We start from the raw sequence: 27171 nt of genomic DNA on the forward strand, positions 1-27171 counted from the left end.
TGCACCGATTCATGTGGCCAGTTGAAACATCTGTGTGTAGAAAAAAAAACTGTGACTTCAAATATAGGACAATCCTTTCTGTGCTACATTGATGCGTTACTTGACAATTGGTTAATTCATTAGTCATCGATCACAGACTTAAAAAAAAAAAAATTATATATATATATATCCTTTAATCCTGTTAAAAGTTATAGAGATACAGATTTGTTTGGGGAGAATAAAAGCACAACAGTCAACCACTGCCACCAAGTGGCTTCATAAAACCTTCAAACCGGTTTGTCTCAGTGAGGAGCATCTGAGAGATAATACACTACTCACAAAAAGTTATGGATATTCGACAAGAATATCCCCATGAAAAGTTCATGCTACCGTGATATTCTAGCATGAAAGCAGGGCATTTAAGTAGAAGGATGCAATGTTAATTTCTTCATCTCAAACAAGAGCTAACAACAGTGGTGGCAACACCACAACAAAACATCTCAATGTCTCAAAAACTTGATCAATTTTTTGGTGTTGTCATCATGATGAAGAGGACTGTTTGAATTCAATAACAATTGAACCACTAGATCAGACAGTTGATGTGATTTCTGCGGTTAATCACCTTTTTAGAAAAGTACTGAAACATTGAACAATTGGACATGTGCATTCAAAAAGTTTAGAGAAGGTTAACTTAAGTTCACCTCTTGTAAAGGTTATACTGCATTTTAGGTGCATTCTGAAAATGAATCCAAAAGCCAAACATCCCTAACTGTTTGTGAGTAGTGTGTGTGCAGCATGTTCTAAAAGTCTATAGCAACCATAATTTAAACAACACGTTTGATCGTCGATAAAAATCATTTCATTTATGTAACAAAAACTCTCTGGTTTCAGCCTGTAAAATGAATTTTCTATCGTCATGAACTCCATTATTTTGCCTCTTGGTTGATTGAAACAAGCCAGTGACAGACATTGTTTTACAAAATCACTGATGTTAGCATCTAAACAATTATGAAAGTCATTGTTAGACACAACCCCAGTTCATTATAGTGTGTGTACTTGCTCGCCCGTGCAGGCTTAGGGTCATAGAGCGAGGGAGTGGATGAGGTAATGACTCCTGGTTGACTCTGAGCTGATCAAGTGTCCACAGTGGACAGCGGTTCTTTTGAGTGATCGTTGTACATGAAGGTCTGCTCGATGTTGAAGTCCGGCGGCAGGTGGTCCTTGTGGAGCTCCATATGTGACGACACCAGCTTCAGCGTGGAGAAGTAAAGGCCGCAGACGGTGCAGCGGTACATGAGCGCGCCGGCGTGCGTCTTCAGGTGGCAAATCATGGTGGAGCGGCCTCTGAAGAACCGCAGACAGACTTTGCACTGGTAGGGTTTTTCCCCGGTGTGGATGCGAAGGTGATAGGTGAACTCCCCCGAGTGGGCGAATCGTTTGCCGCAGTAGCGGCAACGGTAACGGACCCCTGCTGCTCCAGCTGGCCCCTCCTGCCCTGTGCTCTCACTGGAAAAACCCCCAGAGGACAAGCTGTGTCCTGACCCCTGAAAGAACTTATCTGGTACACTGAAGCCCATTCCCAGACCCAAACCCAGGTTGCTTATTTTTATGAGGCCACTTACATCCCTTGGGGATGAGGAGCTGGAAGATGGAGGACACTCTAGAGACTGGTCAGCTTTTCGTTTGCCAAACCAGCCCTGGCCCCCGACACCTCCTCCACTCCCCAGAGACTCATTGGTGTGCAGGCTGAGGTGGTATTGAAAGGCAGATGATGAGCGGAAAGTCTGTGGGCAAAGGAAGCAATGCAACTCTTCCAGGCCTGCCATACCTCCTCCCCCAACTCCATCTGCCTCAACTCTGTAAGTCCTCAGTGCCAACTGCTCCCTCTCCTTAGCTGCTGCCTCCTCAGCATGAACAGTCATATGTCTGTCCAGGAGGGGGCGTTCCACAAAGCAGCGGGCGCAATGTGGGCAAGTGAAAACAGGCAAAGAGAGGTGGGTGAGGGTGTGCCACAGCAGGGAGCACAGGGAGAGCTGGGGGAGGTGACACACTCCACAGCTCAGGCTCTGAGGACACACATGGTTCAGCAGGTGGTCTTTGACAGTCTGGAGGGAAGTGAGAAAGAAACATGTCAGCATATATTCCACGCTCCCAATTTCAGTCTGTGGTGTGTTCAGGTGGTGTCAGTTGAAATCACTTCTCTCACTATACAAATATTTGTCTTTTTGAAGTCTTACCAGCTTTTCTAAACTGCGGTTATATGAGGTACTGACATCACCATGCAAGCTTGCTGATGCACTGCTGTTGTCAGGAACTAGCCTGAGCTATGGACGCTTGACCTCACTGAAGACATGAATGCCACTGAACAAAAGCTAACTGCTAACTGCTTGAGTCTACCATACAGAATGTCAGCACTGACTGTGTCACTGTCCACCAACCTGAAAGTCCTTGCTGAGGGTTTTGGTGCACACGGCACACTGCAGCTCGGAGCCAACGCCCTGGCTGCTGTTGGTGAGCGCTGCCTGTGGTATGGTGTAACTGGAGGATGAGTGGTGGTGGTGCCGCAGCAGTTTGTTTTGGCTGCAGAACTGCTGGTGACACATGTCACAGGTGAAGAGCTGCACTCCAACGTGGGAGAGCGCGTGGGTGACAGCAGCAGCATGGTCCATGCAGGAGGCCCCACACACCCTGCAAAGACCCGTCTCTGTCAGATGGGTCTCGGCATGTCTTCTAATGGCAGCTGGGTCTGCTGGGAGAGGCACTGCACAGGCTTTACATGACAGTGTGGCTCCCGTGACCTGGAAAAGTGAACAATGTTATTTCTACTGTGATGATGAATGAGTGCATTAAATGCTTTTTGCACTCCACAATATACAAGTAAAAAAAATATCCAAACAATATCTTTTTTTTTTTTTTAAACCTCAAGGCAAAAACTATACAATCTCCATACTGATGATAACATTATAAACACAATGCTTTGGTCGTTCATGAGGCAGAAGTCAAACACTGGCACTGGGAAATAAAACAATGACAACTTATTGCAATGTAATTTTCTCCAATAACAATACAACAGTTTTAACAGCCGTCAAACACAAACATTACCTGACTGCTCGAGCTCCCGCCATTTCCATTCTCCACATAAACCAGGTCGTCTTCATCGTCCTCTTCATCTCCGTCCTCAATGAAGTTCTCATCGTCGCTCAGCTCGATGATCTCACCTGCCAGCTGTCCCCACTGCTCCTCCTCTGTTCCCTCCACTGCTCCGTTACTTTGCAACTCCTCCCTCTCCTCATTTTCTCCCCCCGCCGCCTCTCGAAACATCAACCCACTGTCCCTCTGCATGTCTACCACTCCGCCTTCCACTGCCCCGACCTGCAGGCTGCACAGTGGCTCTCCTAAAGAGGATGTCGGCGTGCAGGTCTCAGCTATGAGCTGGGCTGAAGAGTTGGGGAAGGAGCAGGAGACTGTAGGAGCAGGTTCACTGCTTTGAGGCACAGAGCCACTGACAAGGACCACTCGGCCCTCTTCCTCACAGCTGCCTCCTACCTCGTCCTCCTCCTCTTCCAGCCCCTGCTCAGTCTTCAGTTGAGGCAGCACACTGTTGTTCTGACAGGACTGACTTCTGGTTATAAGATGTCCGTCTGGTAGCTGATGATCTGATGCCATTCGTCCATAGCCAATATGTGACTGGACATCTTCTGACTTCAGGTTCAGAGTCAGAGCGTCAGAGTGAGTTTCGTGGCCCGCTCTGACTGTCCTGGCTGTGAAGGGGGGTGAGGAAGCGGCAGCAGGAGTCGGGGCAGCAGATAGACCAGCTGATGAAGACAGAGATGAGCAGGAGGCAGCCGATGAACACACTGAGGACGCAGATACAGAAGCTGTGTTGACAATAGCTACTGCTGATGCAGCAGTTACCATGCTTGAGTCCAGCGTGACGTCTCCAGGGCTGCTGGATTTACAGTTTGCAGTGACAGAAGCTTGCAGGTCAGGGAAGATGGCGTGACAAGCCCTCACCAGTTCACCGACACCCAGCCTCTCAGCCAGCTCATAGAGTACCCCGACGTCAATGAGATCAGTCAGGATTTCCCCCGTGTAGACAAACGTCAGGACCTTCTCAAAGTTGGTCGGTGAGATAAACTCCAGTGAGAAGGCAGTGGTGGAAGAGGACGGAGCTCGGGTGAACAGGTTCTGGAAGTACGACCCGGCGCATGCCAGCACGGCTCGGTGTGCTGCGAATGTGCGGTTCCCAACTTGTAGGAACACATCGCAGTAGCGACGTGATTGGCGGCAGCAGTTGAGCTCAGCGAGGAGGCTGGCGGCGTGGCCAGGACCCTGCAGCCGGATCCTCATCCCTGCTGCACTACAGAGACAAGAACAGACAGGCCGATGTTAAAACTAAGCCAGGAATCTTTGTGAAGTCAGAGACTTGGCTGTAAATTGAAACATCCCCATTATGAGAACTACAAAATCTATCTAATACTGTGTGGACACCATCTGTCCACTTCTCTGATCTTTACAATGGCTTCTCGTATGTCAAAGAGTTGTTGTCTTATAATGCGTGCATACACTTCCTCACTAATTCATAAACAGACTATTTATTTATTTATAGCTTTTTATATTTATATTCTCTCGTTTTATTCTATTTGAATAATAATGTGCAAATTCCTGACACCATCACTGATTGTACTCTAGGAGCCTTTCGTGAAAAAACAAATAGATAAAAATTAAAATATTGGTCTGAATGTTGAATACTTACACGGACACACAGCCAGTGTTGTGCTTTGGTTGGATACAGTGAATTGAAGGGTGTCGGTGTTTTGTTGTCAGACAGCTACATCACTGTTTTAACTGCTGCCTGTATTTCACACACTCGTACATGATTTTACACGTATTTTAACCGTCCCCCCACTAAATGTAGCTGTCGCTAGTTTCTTACCCATGAAGAGACGCCGGTAGACGGTGAATTTCTTTAGTTTCTCCGATGGTTTATGGAGAAAATCCTACAAATACCACGATTTTACAGTCAACAGCCTCTTCTTTTCTCTTTCCGTCGCATTTTGTTGACGTGTGTCAACACAGCAAGTGGCGCGGTCGCCCCCTACAGTCTGTACGAGTCACTGCAGCGAAAATGATCCAAAGACATAAGAAACATGAGGTAGGAAAACCTCATTATTATGCATTCTTAATGTTAAAAATGTGCTGAGTGATTGATAATACTCATGACACACATGATATGAAATCAAATAGACATAGTATTTGTGCTGTTATGAAATCCACGATTACATTGACAGTTTATGGTATGATTGTAAAAAAATAAAATAATAATAATTAAGGCTGAGTACCATTTAGCTTTCCCAGTTTCAGTTCTCATCAATATATTGATTGATTATTATATTCATTTTACAAACTCATTATCTTAAAGCTCCAATGCATAAAATTGAGTGAGAATTAGTGACATCTAATGGTGAGTCTGCAGAGTGCAACAAATGAGGGACTCGTCCAGTCACGGCTCCCTTCCCCCCAAGCACATTAGAGAAAGTATGGTGCCCATTGCATACTAGAAATCATGTAAACACTCTTTAACAACTTTCTCTGCTCTGTTTCTTCCCATTTTGTCTTTAATTGAGTGGCTTAATGTGAGTGAAGCCATTCTTCATTTGCATAGTACACTCACACCAGTATGGGGGTGCCGTTTGTATTTATGCTGAATAATAATAACTGCAACATTTTGTCACATATCTATCTATCTATCTATATCTATCTATCTATCTATCTATCTATCTATCTATCTATCTATCTATCTATCTATCTATCTATCTATCTATCTATCTATCTATCTATCTATCTATCTATCTATCTATCTATCTATCTATCTATCTATCTATCTATCTATCTATCTATCTATCTATCTATCTATCTATGCTAGCTAGCTATGTAGTTATATGCTAGCTAGCTCTGTAGTTATAGTTAACTATCTATGCTAGCTAGGTAGTTATAGTTAACTATCTATCTATCTATCTATCTATCTATCTATCTATCTATCTATCTATCTATCTATCTATCTATCTATCTATCTATCTATCTATCTATCTATCTATCTATCTATCTATCTGTTTTTAGTACCTGCTCTGGAACTAAAAGACGTGCTAGTATTCTGACAAAATAAAACAACAGTTTCTTCAGATAACGCCATTTCTTTTTTTCTGAAGTTTTATTTTATTCCAGTAACATTTGTTTTAGCTCATGAGGGATTCACACAACCCACAAAGTGTCACATTTTACAATGACACCTGCAGCCGCTTCATACTTCACTGTAAACTCATGGAATAGACCGACACGACAGTAATATGAGTATGAATTGTGTATCCTTATGGCTATCCCAAATGACACTATCCACAAATAGCCACATGTTATAGGAAAATCATTTTTCACTGGTATTATGTTTGTATGACATGTTGGAGAATAAGAAATTATAAAAGACAATGAAAAAAAAAAACCAAACCAGACATTTTTTCAAAACTACCTGTAAGAAATCATTTACAAAACTGAGTCTGATTCTTCAGTTGTGTCGTCGTTACAGAGTTCACATTGAGTTTGTAGTATAGGTACATTTACAGTATAATAAAACACCATATCTTTGACCTGTGAGAGTAACACTGACACATTTCATATTCCAAACCATTCATGTTTCTAGACTAAGCAGAAATATCTCAGCTGGTTTGTTTATTATATATAAACTGAGGTTTATACTGCTGCAACAGGCACACATAACTAAGAACATGACATACTGTAGGTTTATGTTTTATTTGTAAAGCCAAAGGAAAACATACGCTGTTTTGGTCCAGTCACAGCAAATTTGAATAAGAGCACCACCTTTTTTGGTGTAATCTTTCCTTCTCACAGTAGCGACCAAAATGTCATCCAGCACAGTTCACTCGAATTAAAACTTTTTTTTCTTCGTCGTAGTAGCAGGATTATTGCACTTCTTCTGGAGGAAGTGAAACCGAAGCAGAGCGAGTGTCTGCTCGCGAAAATTACAGAGGATGGCTACAAAGTTCTACTTGAGTCATTTTGAAATGAGGTCAACAACAACAACACAGTATTTCAGCAATATATCTGTCATCAACAAATCGAATGAATATTGCTTTTAAGGTGTTTGATATGTTGTTCATTCTTCAGAAGCATTTTTTTTTTTTTTTTTAATCCTTAAAACTATGATATAGTCCTGTCATTTTTACTATAATACATCCATGTCCATAGTCTGCTCTGCCTGTATCCCACAGGTTACTACATTTTCACTGCCAGCCCTTTGTGTGGTAGCATCTTCAGTCCCCGCTACGACACCCGCTTCCTGGAGCTGGTCCGGCCCAGGCTGGTGGTGCTGGAGCGGCGGGAGAGGACGGGAGTGGCAGTGGTGGGGGACGCCTCGTTGGAACAGCCGTGCTGCAGCAAAATATCAGCGCAGCCTTTGCTCCCGTTCTTTCTGGAAATCATCATGGCGGTCTGGCCTTGGCTATCTTTCGCTTTCACATCGATCCCATACTGCAGAGAGACAGATAGAGGGGAGAACATCATATTTGCTGTGTTGGCATGTATACATTAAATATGGATTGTCGGCACACAGCAGTGAAATGTAAACAAGATCTACTGAGTAGCGTTGGAGGTTAAATGCACAGTATGTAATGTCTGCTGTGGGGGTCTCGCAATCAGAACAACAGCAAAAGACCTAGTTTGATAGCATTGGGATGCAGCAAGGGGTCATGGTACACTTCCGCGTGGTATCCTACTTCACCATTGGGTGGCAGTGCAAGTCTGGATGCAGGGAATAGGACGCAAGAAGAAGAGAACAGTGCTACAGCTCCCTCGGACACGTCTGGTTTGAGCAGCTCACAGCTTGAAAGGTCCATCAGGCACGGGAGTCAGCTGGTCCGAGGATCGCCAGGTTGGTGACTACTTCTTCTGTTGTCTAAATGTTTTTTTCTGCTTGGTGAGCGGGGCTTAATACTCCACCTAACGGTGGGGCGCATGCACAATGCTTTGGTCAAAATACCTTCAAAGGATGAGGCAGTTCAATCACCCTGCCAAAACAGCCCTGTTCATAAAATCCTCCCAATACGTCACAGACTCAGGAATAATATTCATAAAACAAACTGAACTCACCAACAACAACAGTACAGCCAAAATATTTGCATTAAAAAAAATCTTTTGCAGACTGCAAATCATGTTTTGGCATGTGGCGCAGTCTCAGAGTCTCAGCTGCCAAACAACCACGGGTTGCCAGTTACGTCAGAAAACGAAACCCAAAAGACCTCGGTATTTTGAATTTGAATGTAGTAACCGTTTTTTGCCACATTTTTACATATGGCACCTTTAAATGCAAATGAGACACAGGAAACTACGTCAGCGTCACTGAGGCTCCGGCAGCTAACAGCAGTTAGCATTTGCCGACTCTAGCAGACACATTGTCGTCATATATAAAATGTTTCCACTGGACACGTAAATCCTCTGAGGCTGGAAATTTGTGTAGAACTCTGTGCTGCACCGTTCAGACAAGAATAGAACAATTCGCCGATTTGCGCTCTTCCGGGATGCTATTGACCTCGCCTGCACTCTCGCCTTTTTTTAGGGACAAAGTGACAAAGGGACAAACAATTCCAGGAATGTGTCATTGTGACATAGCAATGAGTACGAAAATCAACATAGCGTGTTTTATCTCAGGACCACAAAAAACATGACTTAATCATCTTTTTTCACACTTTGCCTACTCATAGGGCCTCCAGAGTATTAAATATAAGAATTAAAATGATTAAAGTTGATTTGGTATTAATGTCCCCTTTAAGGGGCAGTATTGATCAGAGAGGAAAAACCCACCCAAATGAGCAGCTGGGTCATGACGACATCTCCCAGCTGACAAGCAGCGTGCAGGGCCGAGCGAGGCAGCGACGTCGGCCCGGCCAGAGGAGCGTTGATCTGTTCCTTGGTGCTGTGAGCGAGCAGGAGCAGCAGTCTGGGCAGATCCCGCTCAGTCACTGAAGACAGCAGCCACACCGGCATGCTGTCCTCGAGCTGCTGGGTCCCCGAGGCCGACAGAAGAGGTGCTACAAATGCCCGCAGCTCGTACTTTGCGCAAATCCAGGATTCTCTTTCCTCACTGTTGAACAGAGACATAGACAGAGGAGATCTGGTCATGCAAGGAAATACACATTCACACATTGAATTCAACCAGAGGTGCAGCTTGGGAACAGGCAAGACAGGCAACTGCTTGGGGCCCCCGAGCTGATAGGGGGCCCCTGACACTCGGAGCCTGAGGGCTGTTTTTACTGAAATGTGCAGTGACCAGTCGCCTCCCTGTCCCCCTTAAAAAACAATGGGCGATTTGCAATGACATCTCAGGAGGAAACCTCCTTAAAGAGGCCCCACCTCACTTTAACCTGTGTGAAGTTATCGTTCTGCAAATTGGAAAATGAAGAGGATTATTTACAGTGTAATGCAGTATCTTTTTTACTAAGTTTATATAGTTTTTTTTTAAAGCTATTTACAGTATTTTATTGTTCTTTACATTTATATTTTCACATACTTTTTAATTACACGGTTTTTACATGTTATTTAATTTATTTCGAGAAAAAAAAAAAAATTGAACTCACATTTTTCATTGGTGTCAGATTATTTGTAACATAATGGTGATGAATATATTAGTATGGCTATTTCTTGCAATAATTAAGTGGCCAGCTTCTGAAACAAAAATATTGTTTCATGAATATATTTTATGCTTTATTTTTTTGGATAAGGTGGAACCCACCGTGTTGCATGAGGCGTGGGTTTGGTCCTGCCCTGTGTGCAGCTCTCCCAGATGCTGTTGGCCATGTGGTTGCCAATGGCGGCCAGGACTTGTGTGAGCTCTCCCGGCCAGTCGTCCAAGTCCAGCGAGCGCACGCGAGACAAGTGAGTCCCCAGTTTCCGATGGATCCCAGAGCACTCGATGCAGATCAGCGCGCCGAGATTGAGACTGGCCCAGGTGGGATCTGCGGAGCCAAGAGAAGAGAGACCGTATGTCCAAAAAAACCCCACGCTACTACTGAGTTGATATGAACTGTGTGTAAAGTGTGACACCACCAAAGGCTGTGGATGATTCACGCAAAGCAGAATAAACCTCTTTAAGAACTCACTCTGTGCTTCACAGTCCACACACAGACTGTTGCCTTTGGCGTTACGGATGGCTTGAAGCGCCATAGCCTCGCTCTGACTGCTCCGACGTGCCTGACCAATCACAGAGACACACATAAACACATTTGAATGCTTTATAACTGCCACAATCAAAAAAATACGCCCCATTCTTTCCTCGTTGAATAGTGAAAACGTAGTGTCAACTTGTATGTGTCATTTATTGTGACAGGAAATAGAGCAATTGAATTATAACAGTTACAATGATAAATGGTCTATAAAAATGGACGTAGTCTAGATGTTGTGAAGCCCAGGAAGTAGTTACTATGAAAAGATGAACCTACTTCACTTCCTCAGTAAACGTCAGTGATCTTAGTCACTGGTTTCAGGTCAACAGGACGTGATGTCAGCTTTGTGAAATGTTGTCATGACGCTAGTGAAATCACAACAGGGAGTTTTTTTTTTTTTTTATATTTTAAGATCTATGGTGTTTTGTTGGTGTCCAGTGATTTAGATTTGAAGGTTATTGCTTGAGTTTGTGTCTCAGGCTACATTGTCACGGATGTGTAGTGATACATCTGCTCTCTCACCAAATCTTCACCTTCAAAACACACAGAACATCTGCTTGAGACAATAAGTCGTATATTTTTGAAAGCAGTCTAGTCGTGACAGAAACAGCACTTGCGTTTCCTCTTCTTACAGAGCATCGTTTCATCGCTTTTGTCTGAGAATATAGAACTTTTATTGTGAAGAATGTCACTTTTGTCAGTGCCAAATGTGGGTATGAGGTGAGGACATTTACACTGGAAACACTATAAATCACAGTGAACAGTGAATGGCACGTATGCTATCAATTCACACCAATGGGAATGATTGGTTGTGTTTAATGCAAGTGCTACAAACAACAGATTTGATTCTAGACAACTTTGTTTATGGCTTTCGGGACATGAAGAGGATTTAAACAAGTCAGAGAATGAGTGTTTCAGAAACCAATGATGGATAACAGTTTTAAATGTCACATAATTTTTTTTTTTTTTAATTAAAAATGTAATTAAATAATCATGCCAATAGAACTAGCACACTCTGTTTATTAAGTCTGTGCATGTTTTTGCAAAAACCTCAGCCTTTTTTATTGACTGTGCAGTGTTTCCATCAGTCAGGTTTACAGGTCAAATATCTAATGAAACACTGTGGGAGCAGAGAACAGAGTAGATTGTACGTTCTGTTATGATGCCCTCTGTTTGCTTCAGCGTCTCAGAAATAATCAAAATTTTGTGATCGGCTGTGATCTGCTCCTGGACTCCTATCACTCGTCATTACAGCGGAATAACAACAAACCTTGTTTCTGCCGCTCTCGCAGGACTGAAGACTTGCCAGGATTTGGCTCTCGATGGCCGACACCCACGAGTCCCTCTCCTCCTGACTCTGAGCCTCAAAGTGCCAAGTCTGCCCAGTGAACGACACCACGATGAAGTCTGAGTTCTCCTCCTCTGCAAGGGTTAGGAAAAGGACACGCACAGACTCAGATTTGTACTGGAGGGTGAGTTATTTACACTACCGTTCAAAAGATTGGGCTCACCTTTACCATTTTGTTGTGTTTTCCATTAGAAATCACACTTTTATTCATCAAAAGAGTTGCAAAATGAATTGAATATATAGTCAAGACATTGACAAGATTAGAAACGATGATTTTTATTCCAACTAATAATTTTGCCCTTCAAACTCGATGACCAGCAAAACTGCACAAGGGTTTTCAAGGGTTTTCTAATCATCCAATAGCCTCTAACGCCATTAGCAAACACAATGTACCATTAGAACACTGGAAATGGGCCTCTATACACCTATGTACATATATTTCATTAAAAACCAGACGTTTGCAGCTAGAATATAATCGTTTACCACATGTATTTCTGATTCATTTAATGTTATATTCATTGAAAAAAAGTCTTTATCCTTCAAAAATAAGGACATTTCTAAGTAAGCCCACACTTTTGAACGGTAGAATACATGCATTGTGTCCATTATCAACGTAAAGTCGGTGAAATAAGTGAAAAAAACATGACGCACAACAGCAATTTCACGGTGGGTGAGAGCAAAATAATGTTGTTATGATGAAAATAATTCAAATGGACAACTGAGGCATGGGATGGAGGTATGAACTTGTCAGGCACAGACAGAGAAGAGGAAAACACACAGAGGGAAGACACTGTCGGTAAATAAATATGCACAAGCAGATTTGGCCCCCGTCGCTTGTCACTTGTTACCTGTCTTATTAATGTTTCTCAAGCTACCAAAGCTCTTTAATTTCCACATTTTACGCTTGGCTGCAGAGCAAGAGATAAGCACAGGAGAGGGAGAAGGGAAAAAAGACAGACAGAGAGAGACAAAGTGCAAATGTTAGGAAGTTAAGAATTATCTAGAGGAAGACAGACATGTGTCGCTAAAACCACATTCTGACACGAAGAAAGAGGAAGAAGATTTTTTTTTAAAAAGTGTCTGAAAAATATTTAATCAATTTTTATTTTCAGTTGTAAAGTGTCCACACTTTATTTTGTATTATCTTATCCATTAACTAGCTGTGCATGTGTGTATTGTCACCAAAATAAAGCAGATTCCTTTATCTAGCACTAGCAGAAAGAGATATATTTAACAGTTTCTGGTAAAAAACAAAACAAAAAGACATTACCTTCAGCCTGTCCGACGGCTGCATCCCCTTTCTGATTCATGCTCTTCTTCCTCCTGTTCTTCTTCCTGTCGCTCATGGGGGATGACTGACTGGGATCCTTTCCAGCAAAAGGACCGGCTGTCCCTTCAAGGGCATCTGACATTTGGTGCAGACATAATTAATCATACATGGCAGCAGCGATCACAGTCAAAAAGTTGTTGGTCCTGTGCTACACGTACCGACACTTTGTGCTTTGGTGGACAGTGAGGACGGGCAGCGCTGAATTCCTCTCTCTCCACCTTGAGGGGACAAACCCCCGGTGCGATCCTCGACCACTGACAGGGTGGCTGGACACAACTGAGGAACTGAGGGAGAGGAAAGTTCGAACACTGTTTCATACTTACATGACTTTATCTCAGTGACCATGACGTTAGTTATTGTAGTTGCATACCCTGGAGAAATGTGCTTTACTTATACTGTAAATGTTTGTGTTCAAACCTGGTATTGATTAGTCATAATAATACACACATACAGACGTGCCTGACCCTATAATAATCCCCCAAAATATGATTACCCTTCCAAAGAAACAAAAGGAAAAAAATGAAGAATAACCATAAAAGTACACATACACACATAAGTTAATTTAAAGCTGCATTATGTAATAAATCTAAAGCAACTGGCCATAAAATCCTGCTAATATCACAGAGGAATAATGTTCATATAACATACTTAACTCACCAACAACAACAGTACAGCCTAAATATTTGCATTAAAGAAAATATTTTGCAGATTGCAAATCATGTTTATGTTTTTGAAATCATGTTTTGGCATGTGGCGCCACCTACCGCCGTCTACCAATCACTGCAGTCAGTAGAGTCTCAGCTGCCGAGCAACCACGGGTTGCCAGTTACCAGTAAACACCTCGGTATTTTGAATTTGAATGTAGTAACCGTTTTTGGCCACATTCTTACATATGGCACCTTTAAAGTATGTACATGTGTACGTGCATATATTAAAGTATCCATGAAAATGAGTGCCAACCACCTCCAAATGTGGTTTCTGTGATCACATCTGATGAAGGATTCGGGACAGATTAGTAGCATTCAGATCTGTACTGAGTACAATCTGATCGTATCACTCAGAGAAGATGTCATAATCATGATTTAAAGATTAGGAAACGGTTTTGGCTGATGCTGTCAGGGTTTACGACGTCTACCGTGTTTAATGAGCAGATTTGCCTGTGCATTATTATATGTGTTGAATAGAAGATGGGATGGAGTTGCCCCCCGATTAATAAAAATGTAATTTGAAATAATGTTTGTTTATATTCTAAAAAGGCCCAGAACTAACAATGAAGTATTGCCTGTGTAGCCAAAGCCTCATCTACCGTGCCACTGTATTCCTAAAAACTATTAAAAACACACCAACGCACACTGGACATGAACACACTGCAGGTTAATGTGAGTCAAATTCACTGTCTGACCTCTTTACTCCGCAGACAGACAATCTTACCTTGCTATAATGTAATTGCTTTATTACATGCAAAGTTTGTAATTGTGATTTTTTTTTTGGTGGCTTAGGTGCCAGGGTTTCAGTGTCTCAGTTAGGACCCAATGTTTTCAGGGCTTTTGTTGCGTAACCTTTATTGTCTTGTTTATCTTACCTGTACCGATGCCATCGGCAGCTGGAGGCTCCTTACTCAGTCCATTAACTCCAGGTACAGAACTCGGGGGAACTGGTGAGGGACCAGCAGGGACCACGGCTCTCGGAGGACGTTTCCCGGGAACTTTCACCGTCACGCGAAGCAAGTCGATTTCTTTCCCGTGGCTATTCTGTGTGTAGTCCTACAATGCAACAAAACATCATGTTAGAAATGTTCACCAGGGACAACAATGATCTTTTGTGAGGAGGAAAGCTTTGCCATCATTTCAGAGATGATGAAGCATTTCTCTTACACATTAAAAGCTGAATCCATAACATACCTACATCAATTCATTAATTCATTCATTCAGTGTCTACCTCTTTATCCTCCCCACGAGGGTCAGCGTATACCTAAGACAGGTTTCCAGCCTTTCTTTTTAGGTTTGGTCATTTTAAATGAACATTTGCTTGTTATATATAATAAACACATTGAATTCTCAGGGGCAAAACAATACAAATCTGTAGTCTTGTTGGTTTGGGTGTTAGTGGCCAGGATCACTCCAGCCGGAGACCCTAATACCGGTCCCCAGCCAGCAGGCTGGAAACCCCTGGTCCAAATATTCTGGTTTCACACAACATGGAGTGCGTTTACATGGACAATAAAGAAACGATTACTGGCAATGATCGGGTAACTGGAATAAACCGTTTAAGGTGTATACATGTCTCTAAGAAATCAGATTATTGACAGAAACCCAGGTGTTTTAAACAGGTTTTTCAAAAACCGGTAACGGCAATAAACCAATAATGAATATCGGTTTATTCCGTTTACATGAGCACTTGAATAACCAGATAACTACAAAAAACAGATAATAATCGTTTTTTTAGTGTGCATGTAAACACACTCATGGAGTGAGTAAACTAATAGTTTAGTCGATCTGTCTCTATACTGCACTCTGTCTAACTTGCTTGTTTTAAGTACAATGTGACAAATAATCATCTTAGTTAACAAAAGTATTTTAAATCATGTATATTATTATATATCATTAGTGATATTGCACAGGGGTGCAGTCTTTGTAAGAAGCGCCTGAGCTACTTAGCCAGACGTGCTGACATAAACTGTCAAAGTTGTTTTTTAAACTTTTGGTTTTGGTTTTGGCGATAGGGAAAAAGAAACTATCTCAACCACAATCTAACATTAAATTTGAAACAACAGTTTCTAATCAATAGTTTAAGGAAACATAATGAGTGTAAACATGTTAAACCAGTGAATGTTTTTTCAAGGTTTAAACGCAATCATAGGGTGTTTTAGGACAAATGTGTGTTTGTGAAAGCACTGATGCTGAGTGTAAAGCTAAAAAGCCGCACAGTGAAAACTTGTGTCCGGTTGCTGATGCTTCACTGTGTTTTTACTGCTGTATCGATTAGTGCTGCGGTGTTCTCTTACATTGGAACTGGAGTGGTAAGACAGTGCGCCGTTGTTGGAGAGGGTGACATATTTCTTCTTCCACTCTTTGTTCAGAGAGCTACCACTTCTCTTCCACAGGATACCCTGTTGAAAGACAAAAGCCCAAGGTCAGCGTACAAACGACTCCAAATGAATCTGCCTAAATTTAGATTCACACAAAGAGAGGCGATGTCTTCAAAGTGTAGCAGCACAACATAGAGAGAAATGGCTGAAAGCACTTGCACAACATTAATATAACCCTCTAGAGAAATGCTAAAAAGGATGAAACAAGGGTTTTTTATTTATACCGCTTATATAAGATCAAATAAATAGACAAGTGCCTTTTTGTTCCCACCTTCTAGCTGAAGAGGGAATCGGCCTGTTCTATTCTGCTGCAGGCTTGAAAATGCACACTTCAGTGAGTGATCAGTGTTTGAAAGCAACTACTACTATCTCCAAACGACACCCAGGTTTAGCAGCCACTAAATCTCACACGTGTTACGTAAAAATGAACCAGAACCTGTTTGATGGGAACGCCTCGCGCGGCGCTCAGGTCTCCTTTAGCGTCACCAGATTTCTTATCCGTGTCCCGGTTCTGAAACAAAAATACGACACAATGTGTTTTTACAGGAGCAGAAGACGTCGGCAAAGACGGGTCAGAGAGGGAGCTGAGAATGATGTGAGATGATGACACGATGAAGCAAAAGGGTCGGGCGACGTGATCGACCGTCGCCGACCAACTGACCTTGAAGAGCGAGGGTCGTCTGGGGATGTTCTTCAGCGCACGTGAGTTAACGCTGCCTCCCCCCTCTCCCTGTGCAACCCGCAGCTCTCTGTGACCGACCACAGGCGTGGAGGGGAGGGAGTAGGCGTAGCCGCAACTGAGGCCATTACTGGCCTGAGAGGGGGTGGACGGGCAGCCAAGAGGTCAAGAGGTCATGGATGCAGCGGGGAGGGGGGGAGACGGGAATGGAGGCATGATGGAGATGAAATGAGTCAAACATAGGGCTGAGTATTGAAAACATGTTTTTGGACCTCAATACGGATTCCTGAACAATACTTTCACAGCGGTGCTACATGATTATTCACTGACACTGATGAGATTACTCTTTAGGTATCAACCGCCAAAATATCAAATAACAACACATATTCAATATTACGGAGGAAGTTTGATACCCGATACCACTAAAGTGTTGAAGTTCCATACCCAGCCCTGATCACACAGTGGGAATACATTTAGAAAAAGTGGGTGAGGGGGCGAATGTGATAAATGTGGAGCTGAGATGGATGATGAAGAGCCTTGGCTGATGATGATGATGATGATATTTGAAATGAAGTCAGTTTTCTGTTTGCATAAAGTCTTGGCATGGTTTTCCTTGGAGTGCATTTTCCGATTTTATTTTGGTGACAGACTATAAATAGTGCGACTGAAGCCTGCGGAGGTCAGAAGAAACGCTCGTGCGAAGTTAATTTTGATGAAAACACCTGCATAGCAACAACAAAAACGCTTTCATCCGAGTCCTATTTTTAACCAGGTCTTATGTAATATCTGTCTGGACTGAACACAATAACAACTACTGATTGTAGTAACGTTAAGCACTATCATTTCCATGCATTTCTTAAACTGTTGGCCCGTGATGAGTAAGAATATCAGAGCTATGGTCGACACTGTCAGTCTTAACATAAAGTGCCAAACACTTTTCATATACAGATGTGGTACAAGGCTTTCCTCAGTATTTCCAACTGTGACAGTTTAACGCAGTGCTTCAGTGTTGACTTTAGAGCCAGATAAAGCTCTTCAAGTAGTGAACCCTATTCATAATTTATCGACACTTGTTCTTCTTTGAGTTGCCTGCTGGTTTATACTCATCTAGATTCATGAGGACACATTATTTCTTAATGCACTTTATTAATGTGGAAGCTTTGCAGATGAAGATTTTTAAAAGTGAGTATTAAGTGACTATATACAGCTGTCTTTAAAGTTGTAAATGAAGTCTTTGGATTTTGTTTGCAAAGATATATTATGCACAAGTTCTACATGTTCAGGCTGTTGACTTCAATCATAACCCAGAGACTGTGAGGAGTTAGGGTGTGGTGTGTGGTACCTGGCCCGGGAGCGACGCCGATCCAGGTGTGGAGCCTCCAGAGTGACTGGGAGAGTTAGGAAGAGACTTGCAGGCCTGCAGCGCCACCTGCTTCCTCTGAGTTACAATCTTCTGGGCAGCTGAAAAAAAATCACACAGCCGTTCGTCCACACGAAGGTTTCACCAAGCTTTTATGACACCAGCGACCGCTCGACTGTAAATCAGGCCCCCCGCCGCCCCCTTGTGCTTTGTCGCGTTAACTCACCTTCAGAAAACACTCGATCCACGTTGAACCCATAGGTGGCGCAGGTCTCGTAAAACAGCGAGTGGCGCACGTCGATGCACAGCTGTCTGGCTCGCTGGTCCTCAATCACGCGAGGGTTGGTGCTACTGATTTTATCTGTAGCAAAATGGATCAGTGATTAGAACTCTTTCTAAATTCCTGTAAATATTATATTTCAGGTGATCTAATGCGTCCTTTACTCGGCTCATCAAGTTAAGTTCTTCACATACTGCACTGAATCGCAAATGTCTTGTGAGTCAAATTCTTTCTTCTAAATACAAGTTTAAACTCACCATAAACCAGATAAGGTAAGTGTCTTTAAGTGCAGAATTTCTGCACTTAAAGACACTTACTAGCAGATTACTATACATTAGCTTCCATGCTAAATGTTTTCTATAATACTCTACCGTTCAAAAGTTTGGGGACACTTAGAAATATCCTTATTTTTTGAAGGAAAAGCACTTTTTTTCCTCAATGAATGTAACATTAAATGAATCAGAAATACACTCTATACGTTGTTAATGTGGTAAACGACTATTCTAGCTGCAAACGTCTGGTTTTTAATGGAATATGTACAGTACACTCTTAGAAATAAAAGTGCTAAGTAGAATATATCAGGTTCTTCTGCCTGTCCTCATAGGAGAACCCTTTTTGGCTCCAGGTAGAACCTTTTTATAAAGGTTCCACCAAGAACCCTTTTTAAACCCTTTATTCAGGAAAGGGGTTTTAAAGGGTTCTCTGGATCAAAATGGTTCTTACTGGAACCATTAGTGTTACCAAGAACCCCAGAAGCAAATGGTTCCAGGTAGAACCTCAGCCCCTGTAGAACGACCCTTTTGGAACCCTTATTTCTAACAGTGTAGGTGTATAGAGGCCCATTTCCAGCAACCATATCTCCAGCGTTCTAATGGTACATTGTGTTTGTTAATCGCGTTAGAAGGCTATTGGATGATTAGAAAACCCTTGAAAACACTTGTGCAATGATTTTAGCACAGCTGAAAACAGTGTAGCTGGTTCTTTGACCAAAGGTAAAAATCATTATTTCTAATCTTGTCAATGTCTTGACTATTCATTTTGCGACTGTTTTGAGGAAAACACACAAAAAAATTGTTTAGGGTGACCCCAAACTTTTGAACGGTAGTGTATATGGGAGTCATGTTCTGACCTTGGGTGCCAACCACTATGACCGGGATGTCTGTGCGGAACGCAATGAGCTGACTGTAGAGCTGGTACAGATCCTGGAAACTGGCCTCGTTCTCCAGACTGAAGACCAGAATCACTGCGTCGACCCAGCTGCTGAACTGTAGAGGAAGGAGCGAGGTGGAGAAGAGGCAGACGTTAGCTCCCCGCGCACGAGGTGTGATGGCTGCACAGATTTACATATTAATACAAACAGAGCACCTGTGCATCAGGTGGTCCAGCTTCCTCCCTGATCAGTAACAGATGACTCTGTCCGTCCACCAGCACTTCCTTTTTATACCTGCCCCCTGACAAGGGCAGAGACAACGACAGAACGGTTAGACGGTGAGCTGTGACTGATGAAGAATGAAGCCATATCACACACCACAGATGACGCCTCTGAAATATAGATTACGCTTCTTACCGTCCGACTTCTCCAGTGCAACATAACTGCCTGTAATGTATTTGTTGACCAGTGCTGACTTCCCGCTTTTCACGCTTCCCAAAATGCCCTAAGAGATGCAGGAGGTAAATGCAGGGTCAGCACACTGCGTGATCACAGTACAGTGCATCAAATATTCCACTCTGACTGAATTCAAGCGCTGATGACTATTAGACCATAAAAAGGCACATTTATAGTCTTTTATACTTGTGTAAAAGTAAGAAAAAACACCCTACAAATTTCTCTTATTCAAGGTAATAATTGTGTTTTTAGCTTCAGCCTCTTAACTGTCTCCTCTGACTGTTTGAGTGCTAAATTCAGATTAGATTCAGATCATTCAGGCCACACAAAGGAGAAGCTACACAACAAGAAGAGCCGTCATGTTAAAAAGTGAAATATGTGCATGTATGAGTCATTAATATTCACATGAATGAATTTGTGGACATCTGTAAGAGGAACGGAAAGTCCGTGTTTACATTTTATTTCACTGTACAAGCTTGTGTGTCGTGTTTAGTTCAAACTATCACAGTGAGTAAAAGTTCTCTAGCTTTTTTAAAAGGAGTGTAGAATAATAGAATATATAATAGTAAAATTCTAGTCACTTGTGTGTGTGTGTGTGTGTTTTTGAAGGTCCAGTGTGTAACATTTAGGAAGGTTTATAGGCAGAATTAAATATAATATCCATAAGCATGTGTGTATAAGTGTATTACAGCTTTTAATTAAGAACTAATTTGTTTTCATTTGTGTTCTTTAGGGAAGAGCCTTGTTTTACAGAGGAGCAACTGGACTTGAAGTTTCTCTTAAAGGTCCAGTTACTCCCGAATCAGCGATGACCTGGATGAATGAGAAAGTACACAGACGGCATCCTCTCTGGTATGTGAAGGCCACTATATTTCCCCAATGTGTTTGGGAAAGTTAGAGGACTCCTGAAAGCAATTCTTACACATTGGAACTTGGAATTGGAAAAAAACTACTTTCCATAACTGTAATAATTTGTCCGTCTTTAAACAGCATCTCTGATGAAATGCTACAACATGTGAAAAAGGTGTGCAGGTTCAGGCGTGAACTGCAGTGAACTGATTTAGCCTCACCAGTCTCAGCTCAGGGATGGATCTGCTCAGCGTCCACTCCTGACTGTTGGCAATATTTACTGGAAAGACACAGACAGACAGAGACCGTCAGGGAGGCAGAGATGCACATAGACATTCATCATTTCGCGGATGTTCAGTAAAAAAAATAGCCTCTTCATTATGGCCTCTGCAGGAGAGCGACGTAGCACACGCGTGGCCTCGGCGGCGGTCGTCTTAATGAACATAACCTTTCCGTCACGATGGGGCAACCTCACAAGGTGCAGCCACTCATTATCCACTTTGCTCCCCACTGACGAGCAGCCGTGTGTCTGGGGCTCGGGGGAGTTTCAGAGTCTGGAGATTAAGGCTCCTCCTCTCAGACGGAGCCTGGTAAAAGCCCAAGCTGAGTTTTACTCACCTAGTTTTTCTCAAATGATTGACGCTTATATCATTAAGATTGTGTTATATGATACGAATTCAGCACAGAAGGCCCTATAGTTGGTTGACTTAACATCAGACTCCATCAAATACAGAAAAAAAAGATCTGTCCTGGGGCCTTTATTAGTTTCTGACTCACACACATTTAGACTTTTTGATATCTAATGTGAAATCTAATGTAATAGTGATTCACTTCCTTTCTCTGCGCCTCCTCTGACTTGGTTTGGAGCCTCCCTGGGGAGACCCACCTCCCACCGAGCGATTCAGTTCTGCCACGTGAACGATGTCTGTGGGTTTGAATAACAACTCCCCTCTGAACTGAAACAAGCTGCAGCTAATGACTCGTGCAGAATATTCCTGCAGTACTTATGAAGGTGTTTTCTGCTTCTTCTGTTTGTTTTATGTCAGTTAGTTCATGAACTGTGTAAGTAAAACCCCAATGCTGGTCACTTTATAGTTGTTACATGTCACGAATAAACACTCATTTTGGAGTTGTTATAGTTCAACAGTGAACTGAGATACATTTGATAATGTGCCGGTTGGACAACTGTGAATGTTGTCGCCCTCACACACACACACACACACACACACACACACACACACACACACACACACACACACACACACACACACACACACACACACACACACAGTGGATGGGTTGGGTCACACACACAGCTGTGGCCTCGTCAGTGCCCCCAGTGTGTGACGCTCACACCCAGCTGCAGCTTCAGAGAGATGAGAACAGAGGGAAAGAGATCAGAGACAAATCCTGCACTCAGTGGCCAGATTATTAGGTACAACCAGGAACACAATCAAACATAACAGTCATGTAATGTACCCGCCTTGCTGAAGGTCAATGTTTTTTTCTTCATTTTAACGATTTCACACCTGTCCAGGATGCACCCCGCCTTTCGGCCCCCGTGCGACCCTCATGTGGAGGATAAAGCGGCTGAAGGTGAGCGAGTGAGCGGGTGAGAGTAAATGATTTCACAGAAGCGCTGAAGACACTAATCATTTTGGAGGATTCAGTTTGCGATGCTGACATCTCGTCCACCTTCACTCGCGGTGGATGGATAGCAACGTTACGCAGGTGTTTGGTCGTAAATAACAGCAACAGTGGACACACTGGAATCCTGACCTAATGGATATAAGACCGATCACCGAAAGTTAGAGAGACAGCGAGAGACGCCTGTTTTCTCCGCAATCTGTCCAGCAGTTTTCACTAAAGCTATGAAAATGAACTCAGTAAAGACACAAGTGAAATGTGAGGGACAGCTGATGAGATGTTTCAGAGCAGAGGAAACCAACACTGCCATCTCTGAAGGCACAGTCCATCACAGGGCCACATAATATAGAGCAGGGGTCTCAAAGTGGCGGCCCGGGGGCCACATGCGACCCCCCACTTAAAATTCATGTTATAATGAAAACATGGCCCACGACCTCATGTGTAGCGAGGTGATAGAATATAATATATGTTTCCTAGCAATGTTTTTACAGTAATAATAAGACATTTTGTCATAATTATCCCATTATTAAATGTATCATATACAACATTCATTTACATATATAAATACACTTGTTAGGGCCCGATCGACGAATGGCAGTGGCCTAAACGGTTCCTGGTACACACTATTATTTATGTAATTTAAAATAAATGTCCGTTTTTGATATTAATACATTAATTTTGCATCATAAACAGTATTATTAAGTATACGTGTGATATCATGGTGCAATATTGTGAACAGTTGTTTTTTTTCCCCATTTTTTGTTATCTAGGCCGACCCCTTCTTGACTATAATAGATGCGCATTGGCGCCCAGGTCATTTGAGTTTGAGACCCCTGATATAGAGTGCCCAATTTACCTAATCCACATATTGCATGTTTTTGGAGAACCCAGAAAAAAACCCACAGGGAGAACATGAAAACTCCATGCCTATTCCGACCGGGTCATGAATGTAGAAAAACGAGGGAAGGAATGAAACAGAGAGAGGAGAAACCGTGGAGACCTGGAGGTTCTGGTCCACTACTCTGACTGATGTAGTGCCTGATAACATCCTCGGTGTAAATGCGTAATTTGTGTCCTTCAAAGACAGATGATGATTTAACTCGCTGCTGGGTGTGAATCTATGAAGCGTCAGCGGGCCAAAACTGCACAGATGCACAACGTGCTTGACAAAAGAAAGAAAAAAAAGAGGCTCACATACGAGCTGCTGCTGCTGCAGGCAGCTCCCTGAGAGAAAAAGAAAGAGCTTCCTCCTGCCACACAGACAGATCCACACACATGGACGTGATCCATCTAGTCAAAGCCTCTCTTTATGGTCACACAGTGAGATCCTTCTGCTGCTTGGTCACACGGATTTCTACGAAAAGCCAATTATCTACAATCCCTGCTCCAAAATAATCATGTGTGATCCACTGCAATGTGTGGCTACGCGCGCTCACTGAAACATGCACGCTTTTTCTTCTGACTGAACATGTTTTGGGGGATGAGGTGGAGTGGTGTCAGAAGTCTCTCAGCCGTGTGTCAACACACAAGAACACAAACTATACGCTCAGGTTCACACAGACACACTCACACACACATCGCGTCTCCTCCGCCCCTCTGTTTCATCAGGCTCTGCCTCAGTAGCAGAAGCAGCAGTCCTGCCGGTTGCCATGGCAACACTTCCTCCTGCCCTGTGTGTGTGTCTGTGTGAGTATGTGTGTGTGTGTGTGTGTGTGTGTGTGCAGTCGGTGGGGCCACAGTCTCACTACTTGAGTGAATCCACAGTGTGCATGTGTAACAGTGTGAATACACAATGAGTGAATGGATAGATAAAAACGCGCACTCGCCCACTCCCACAGGCTGAAACACTCGCTCTGTCTGTGAGGGAGATGCACTGTTGTCCGCTCTGCAGCAATGTGAAACATTTTTGATGTGAATTTAAATGAAATGCTTTCGCAGTGACAAAGACAGTTGTGTGAGGAGGGGGTGCTGGTGGTGGGGGGGGGGCAACTGTGGGTCCATGAAGTGGCAGAACATGCAGTGGGTGGAATATCAAAGACGTGGATTAGAAATGTTCTTTATCCACGCGTCTCTTTCTTTTTAAAGGGGTTGAGCAAACGTCGTCTCCCCCACTCTCCAGCTTTATTGAGATGAAGCAGAGGCGAAAAATAAATCAACCAGAGCGGGCGCAATCCATCCGTGATCATGCCACCAGCTCCTCTCCCCCATGGCATCATTATGAGATTTAAAACCATGCTGGGAACGCCGCTTAAGTGTGTATGTGTGTGGTGTGGAGTGTGAGTCTAGAGATTACCCCTGGAGCAACGTGAAATCAGCCAAGCCCTCCGAGTCTGACGGGAGAATTAGATTAAAGTCTGTCCGCGATGATTCTATTGTCAGTCCGCACATCAAAGAACTTCATCTGTCATCAATTTGCAGTTGCACATAGCTTTCGGGGGAAAATGTTTCCTCGGCGCGAGACAATAATAAAACCTGTAAATATATTCCGTGTGGTGGGAAAAGATCAACCCCACCCCGCTCATTTTAAATGGATGCCTGTGCACAGACAAGGTGGCTACTAGGAGATAATTATTTTGGCAGGGAGCTGAAGACAGGCGTGACTCCGATAATGGGCTGTTGTCATGGATGTTGTCAACATGAAGGCTGAATTTGAGGTTGAAACAGTGACAGTGTGTGACTGTGTGTACCTGTATGTATGTATTTGTGGACCAAAAAAACACAGAATACAAATTGTAGCAGGTCTTCGGAACTTTAAAGGGCTTTTTTGAGGGTCAAAACCTGATTTGAGGGTTTTAAGTTTGGTTTAGTTTGAGTGATGGATAGGTTAAGGCGTCTGTAAGTCCATAGGTGTCCTCACTAAGAAACTGACTGTAGAAGAGAGTGCACATATGTGCGTGCACGTCTTTTTGGAGGACATTTTAGCAGGTCCTCAGACTTCACGTGGGTTAGGACTTGGTTGACTGGTCAAGGGGTAGAATTGGGTTTAGGTTAGCTAGGGGATGAAATGGTTCAGGTGCATGTGAGTGTGTGACGTCTTACCTTCCTCCTCACTGGAGTCTCTCTGTATATAGACAGGAGGTGCTGTGGAGGATGACCCCGCTGCCCCGGAGCTGCTTTTCGTGAAAATGCCACTGATGAACTTAAGCATCTTCCTGTCTTTAGTGGAACCTCGTTGACCCTGTGCCTGCTGGGCCTCCCTGACCAGCCCCAGGTCTTCAGAGAGACTGTTCAGATCACTGTTGTCCAGTGTGCGGCTTTTACCCTTGCGTCCTGGCTTGGAGCCATGGGTAGGTGCAGGTAGGGAGCTCGAACCTGCCTTTAGTCTTTCCTTCCTGGGGAGGTCTCTCATCACTGCAGCCATTCCAACTCCAGACTCTAACGGTATTCCTGCGTGCGCTTCATCCCTCCAGCCTTCAGGTCTGCTCGCCTCAGCCCAGGAAGCTCTGCAGGGGCCTGGAGAGCGTGTCATCATCCGGCAGTCCTTTCGGTCGAGGCTCTGGGCCGAGGTGGGACTACGCTCTCTGCCGTCCCTGGGGTCACGACCGCGGGTGGCCACGCTGCTGTGAGACTTCAGCAGACTCACAGGCCGCTGCCCTGCAGGACGGAGAGGGAGGCTGGTCCTGGTTGGAGTGCGACTGGGCTCGACGCACACCTCCGTTGGTGGTGTTGTGATGAGAGACGGAGACCTGCATTGCTTTGTCTCAGGTGTGAAAAGCGTTGTCTCCACTCTTGTTACTTCCGTCTCTGCAGACGTTGTCTTCTGAAGTGTTGCTCTTTCAGCAGGTAAGGGGATCGAGAGGTTGGGCGGTGGCTTTTCACCTCCTTTACTCAGGACATCAACGGTGGATGGTGGCTTATCCTTCAAAGGGCTGAGGGCTCCGCTGTCTCCAGCCTCAGGTTCAACGTTTAACTTCACAACAGCAGCATCCTCAGCTCTCTTTGGCTGTCCTGAAATCACTCCAGCTCCGTTCTCAGCCTGTGCAGGGGCTCCACCTTCAGCCTCCACTCTGACCCCGTCCTCCTCCCTTGCCAGTCCTCCTGACTCGGCCTCCGCCTCTTTCCCCCGAGTGCTTTTCCTGGCCTTCTCTCCATTCTCCTCCACAGCCTCTACCTTGACCAGGGTGAGGGAGATGAGGTAGGTGGTGCGTTGCTGCAGGGCGCCGCCTCCACTCATGTGGTCAGGCTTCAGTGGAGTCGCAGTAAATGAATGAAACCGGACAGAGTGACATAAACAAGTGACAGTTCACCGGCGTATGGGGATGTGAGAGGATCTGATGGCACAGCAGAGGTGGAAAACTTACATGAGGGAAGATGAAGTTCTTCAGTAGATACAATCACAGAAAGTCTGTTGGTTTCATCCATCCCCCTAAATCCCAACTTCTGTGTTTCGTCAGTCTCAGATTTTCTTTGTTCACTGAAATATTTCGTGGCATACAGAGAAAAAGAAATCCAGTCTTGCCAACAACCTTCAGCAGACTGTCAGTGCAGTCCAGGAGCTCTTTTGTTCCTAGAAAACACCCAATTAAAATCCACACACTGGATTTTATGTGCAGCTACTCAGACAAATTCATCTTCATTACGGCGTCTGATGGTAATTATTTACTTGACCTTATTTTCTTGTGCAGCACCCGCATCTTCTATGATTCTCAGCCTCTTCACTCATGAGGAAAAGAAAAAAATCCTGATTCCAGTCAGAATAACAACTGTCCCGCATCATACGTCACTGGGGATGTGATGGACAGCAGCTGTAAAGTGAAAGGTGAAGCCTTTAAAAAA

General features: G+C 43.6%; 2 protein-coding genes across 2 annotated transcripts; both read right to left on the reverse strand.

Annotated features, from left to right (window-relative positions):
* Positions 1 to 1112: 1112 nt before the first annotated feature.
* zbtb39 (zinc finger and BTB domain containing 39) lies at positions 1113 to 4329 on the reverse strand (the record flags this gene model as incomplete). Its single annotated transcript, XM_083894530.1, has 3 exons — positions 1113 to 2084; positions 2418 to 2777; positions 3082 to 4329. The coding sequence occupies 3 exons, from the start codon at positions 4327 to 4329 to the stop codon at positions 1113 to 1115; spliced, it is 2580 nt and encodes an 859-aa protein (XP_083750656.1).
* A 2985-nt stretch (positions 4330 to 7314) lies between these two features.
* agap2 (ArfGAP with GTPase domain, ankyrin repeat and PH domain 2) lies at positions 7315 to 26581 on the reverse strand (the record flags this gene model as incomplete). Its single annotated transcript, XM_083895129.1, has 19 exons — positions 25435 to 26581; positions 20970 to 21028; positions 19861 to 19948; positions 19659 to 19744; positions 19423 to 19558; positions 18240 to 18374; positions 17996 to 18114; positions 16636 to 16788; positions 16411 to 16485; positions 15891 to 15995; positions 14469 to 14649; positions 13045 to 13170; positions 12827 to 12961; positions 12405 to 12464; positions 11479 to 11630; positions 10146 to 10236; positions 9779 to 10001; positions 8851 to 9130; positions 7315 to 7521 (listed from the first exon to the last, which is right to left on the reverse strand). The coding sequence occupies exons 1-19, from the start codon at positions 26567 to 26569 to the stop codon at positions 7315 to 7317; spliced, it is 3546 nt and encodes a 1181-aa protein (XP_083751255.1). The 5' UTR covers positions 26570 to 26581.
* Positions 26582 to 27171: the final 590 nt, after the last annotated feature.

Source organism: Microchirus variegatus, assembly GCF_963457635.1.
Source record: "Microchirus variegatus genome assembly, chromosome: 9".
NCBI classification, from domain to species: Eukaryota; Metazoa; Chordata; class Actinopteri; order Pleuronectiformes; family Soleidae; genus Microchirus; species Microchirus variegatus.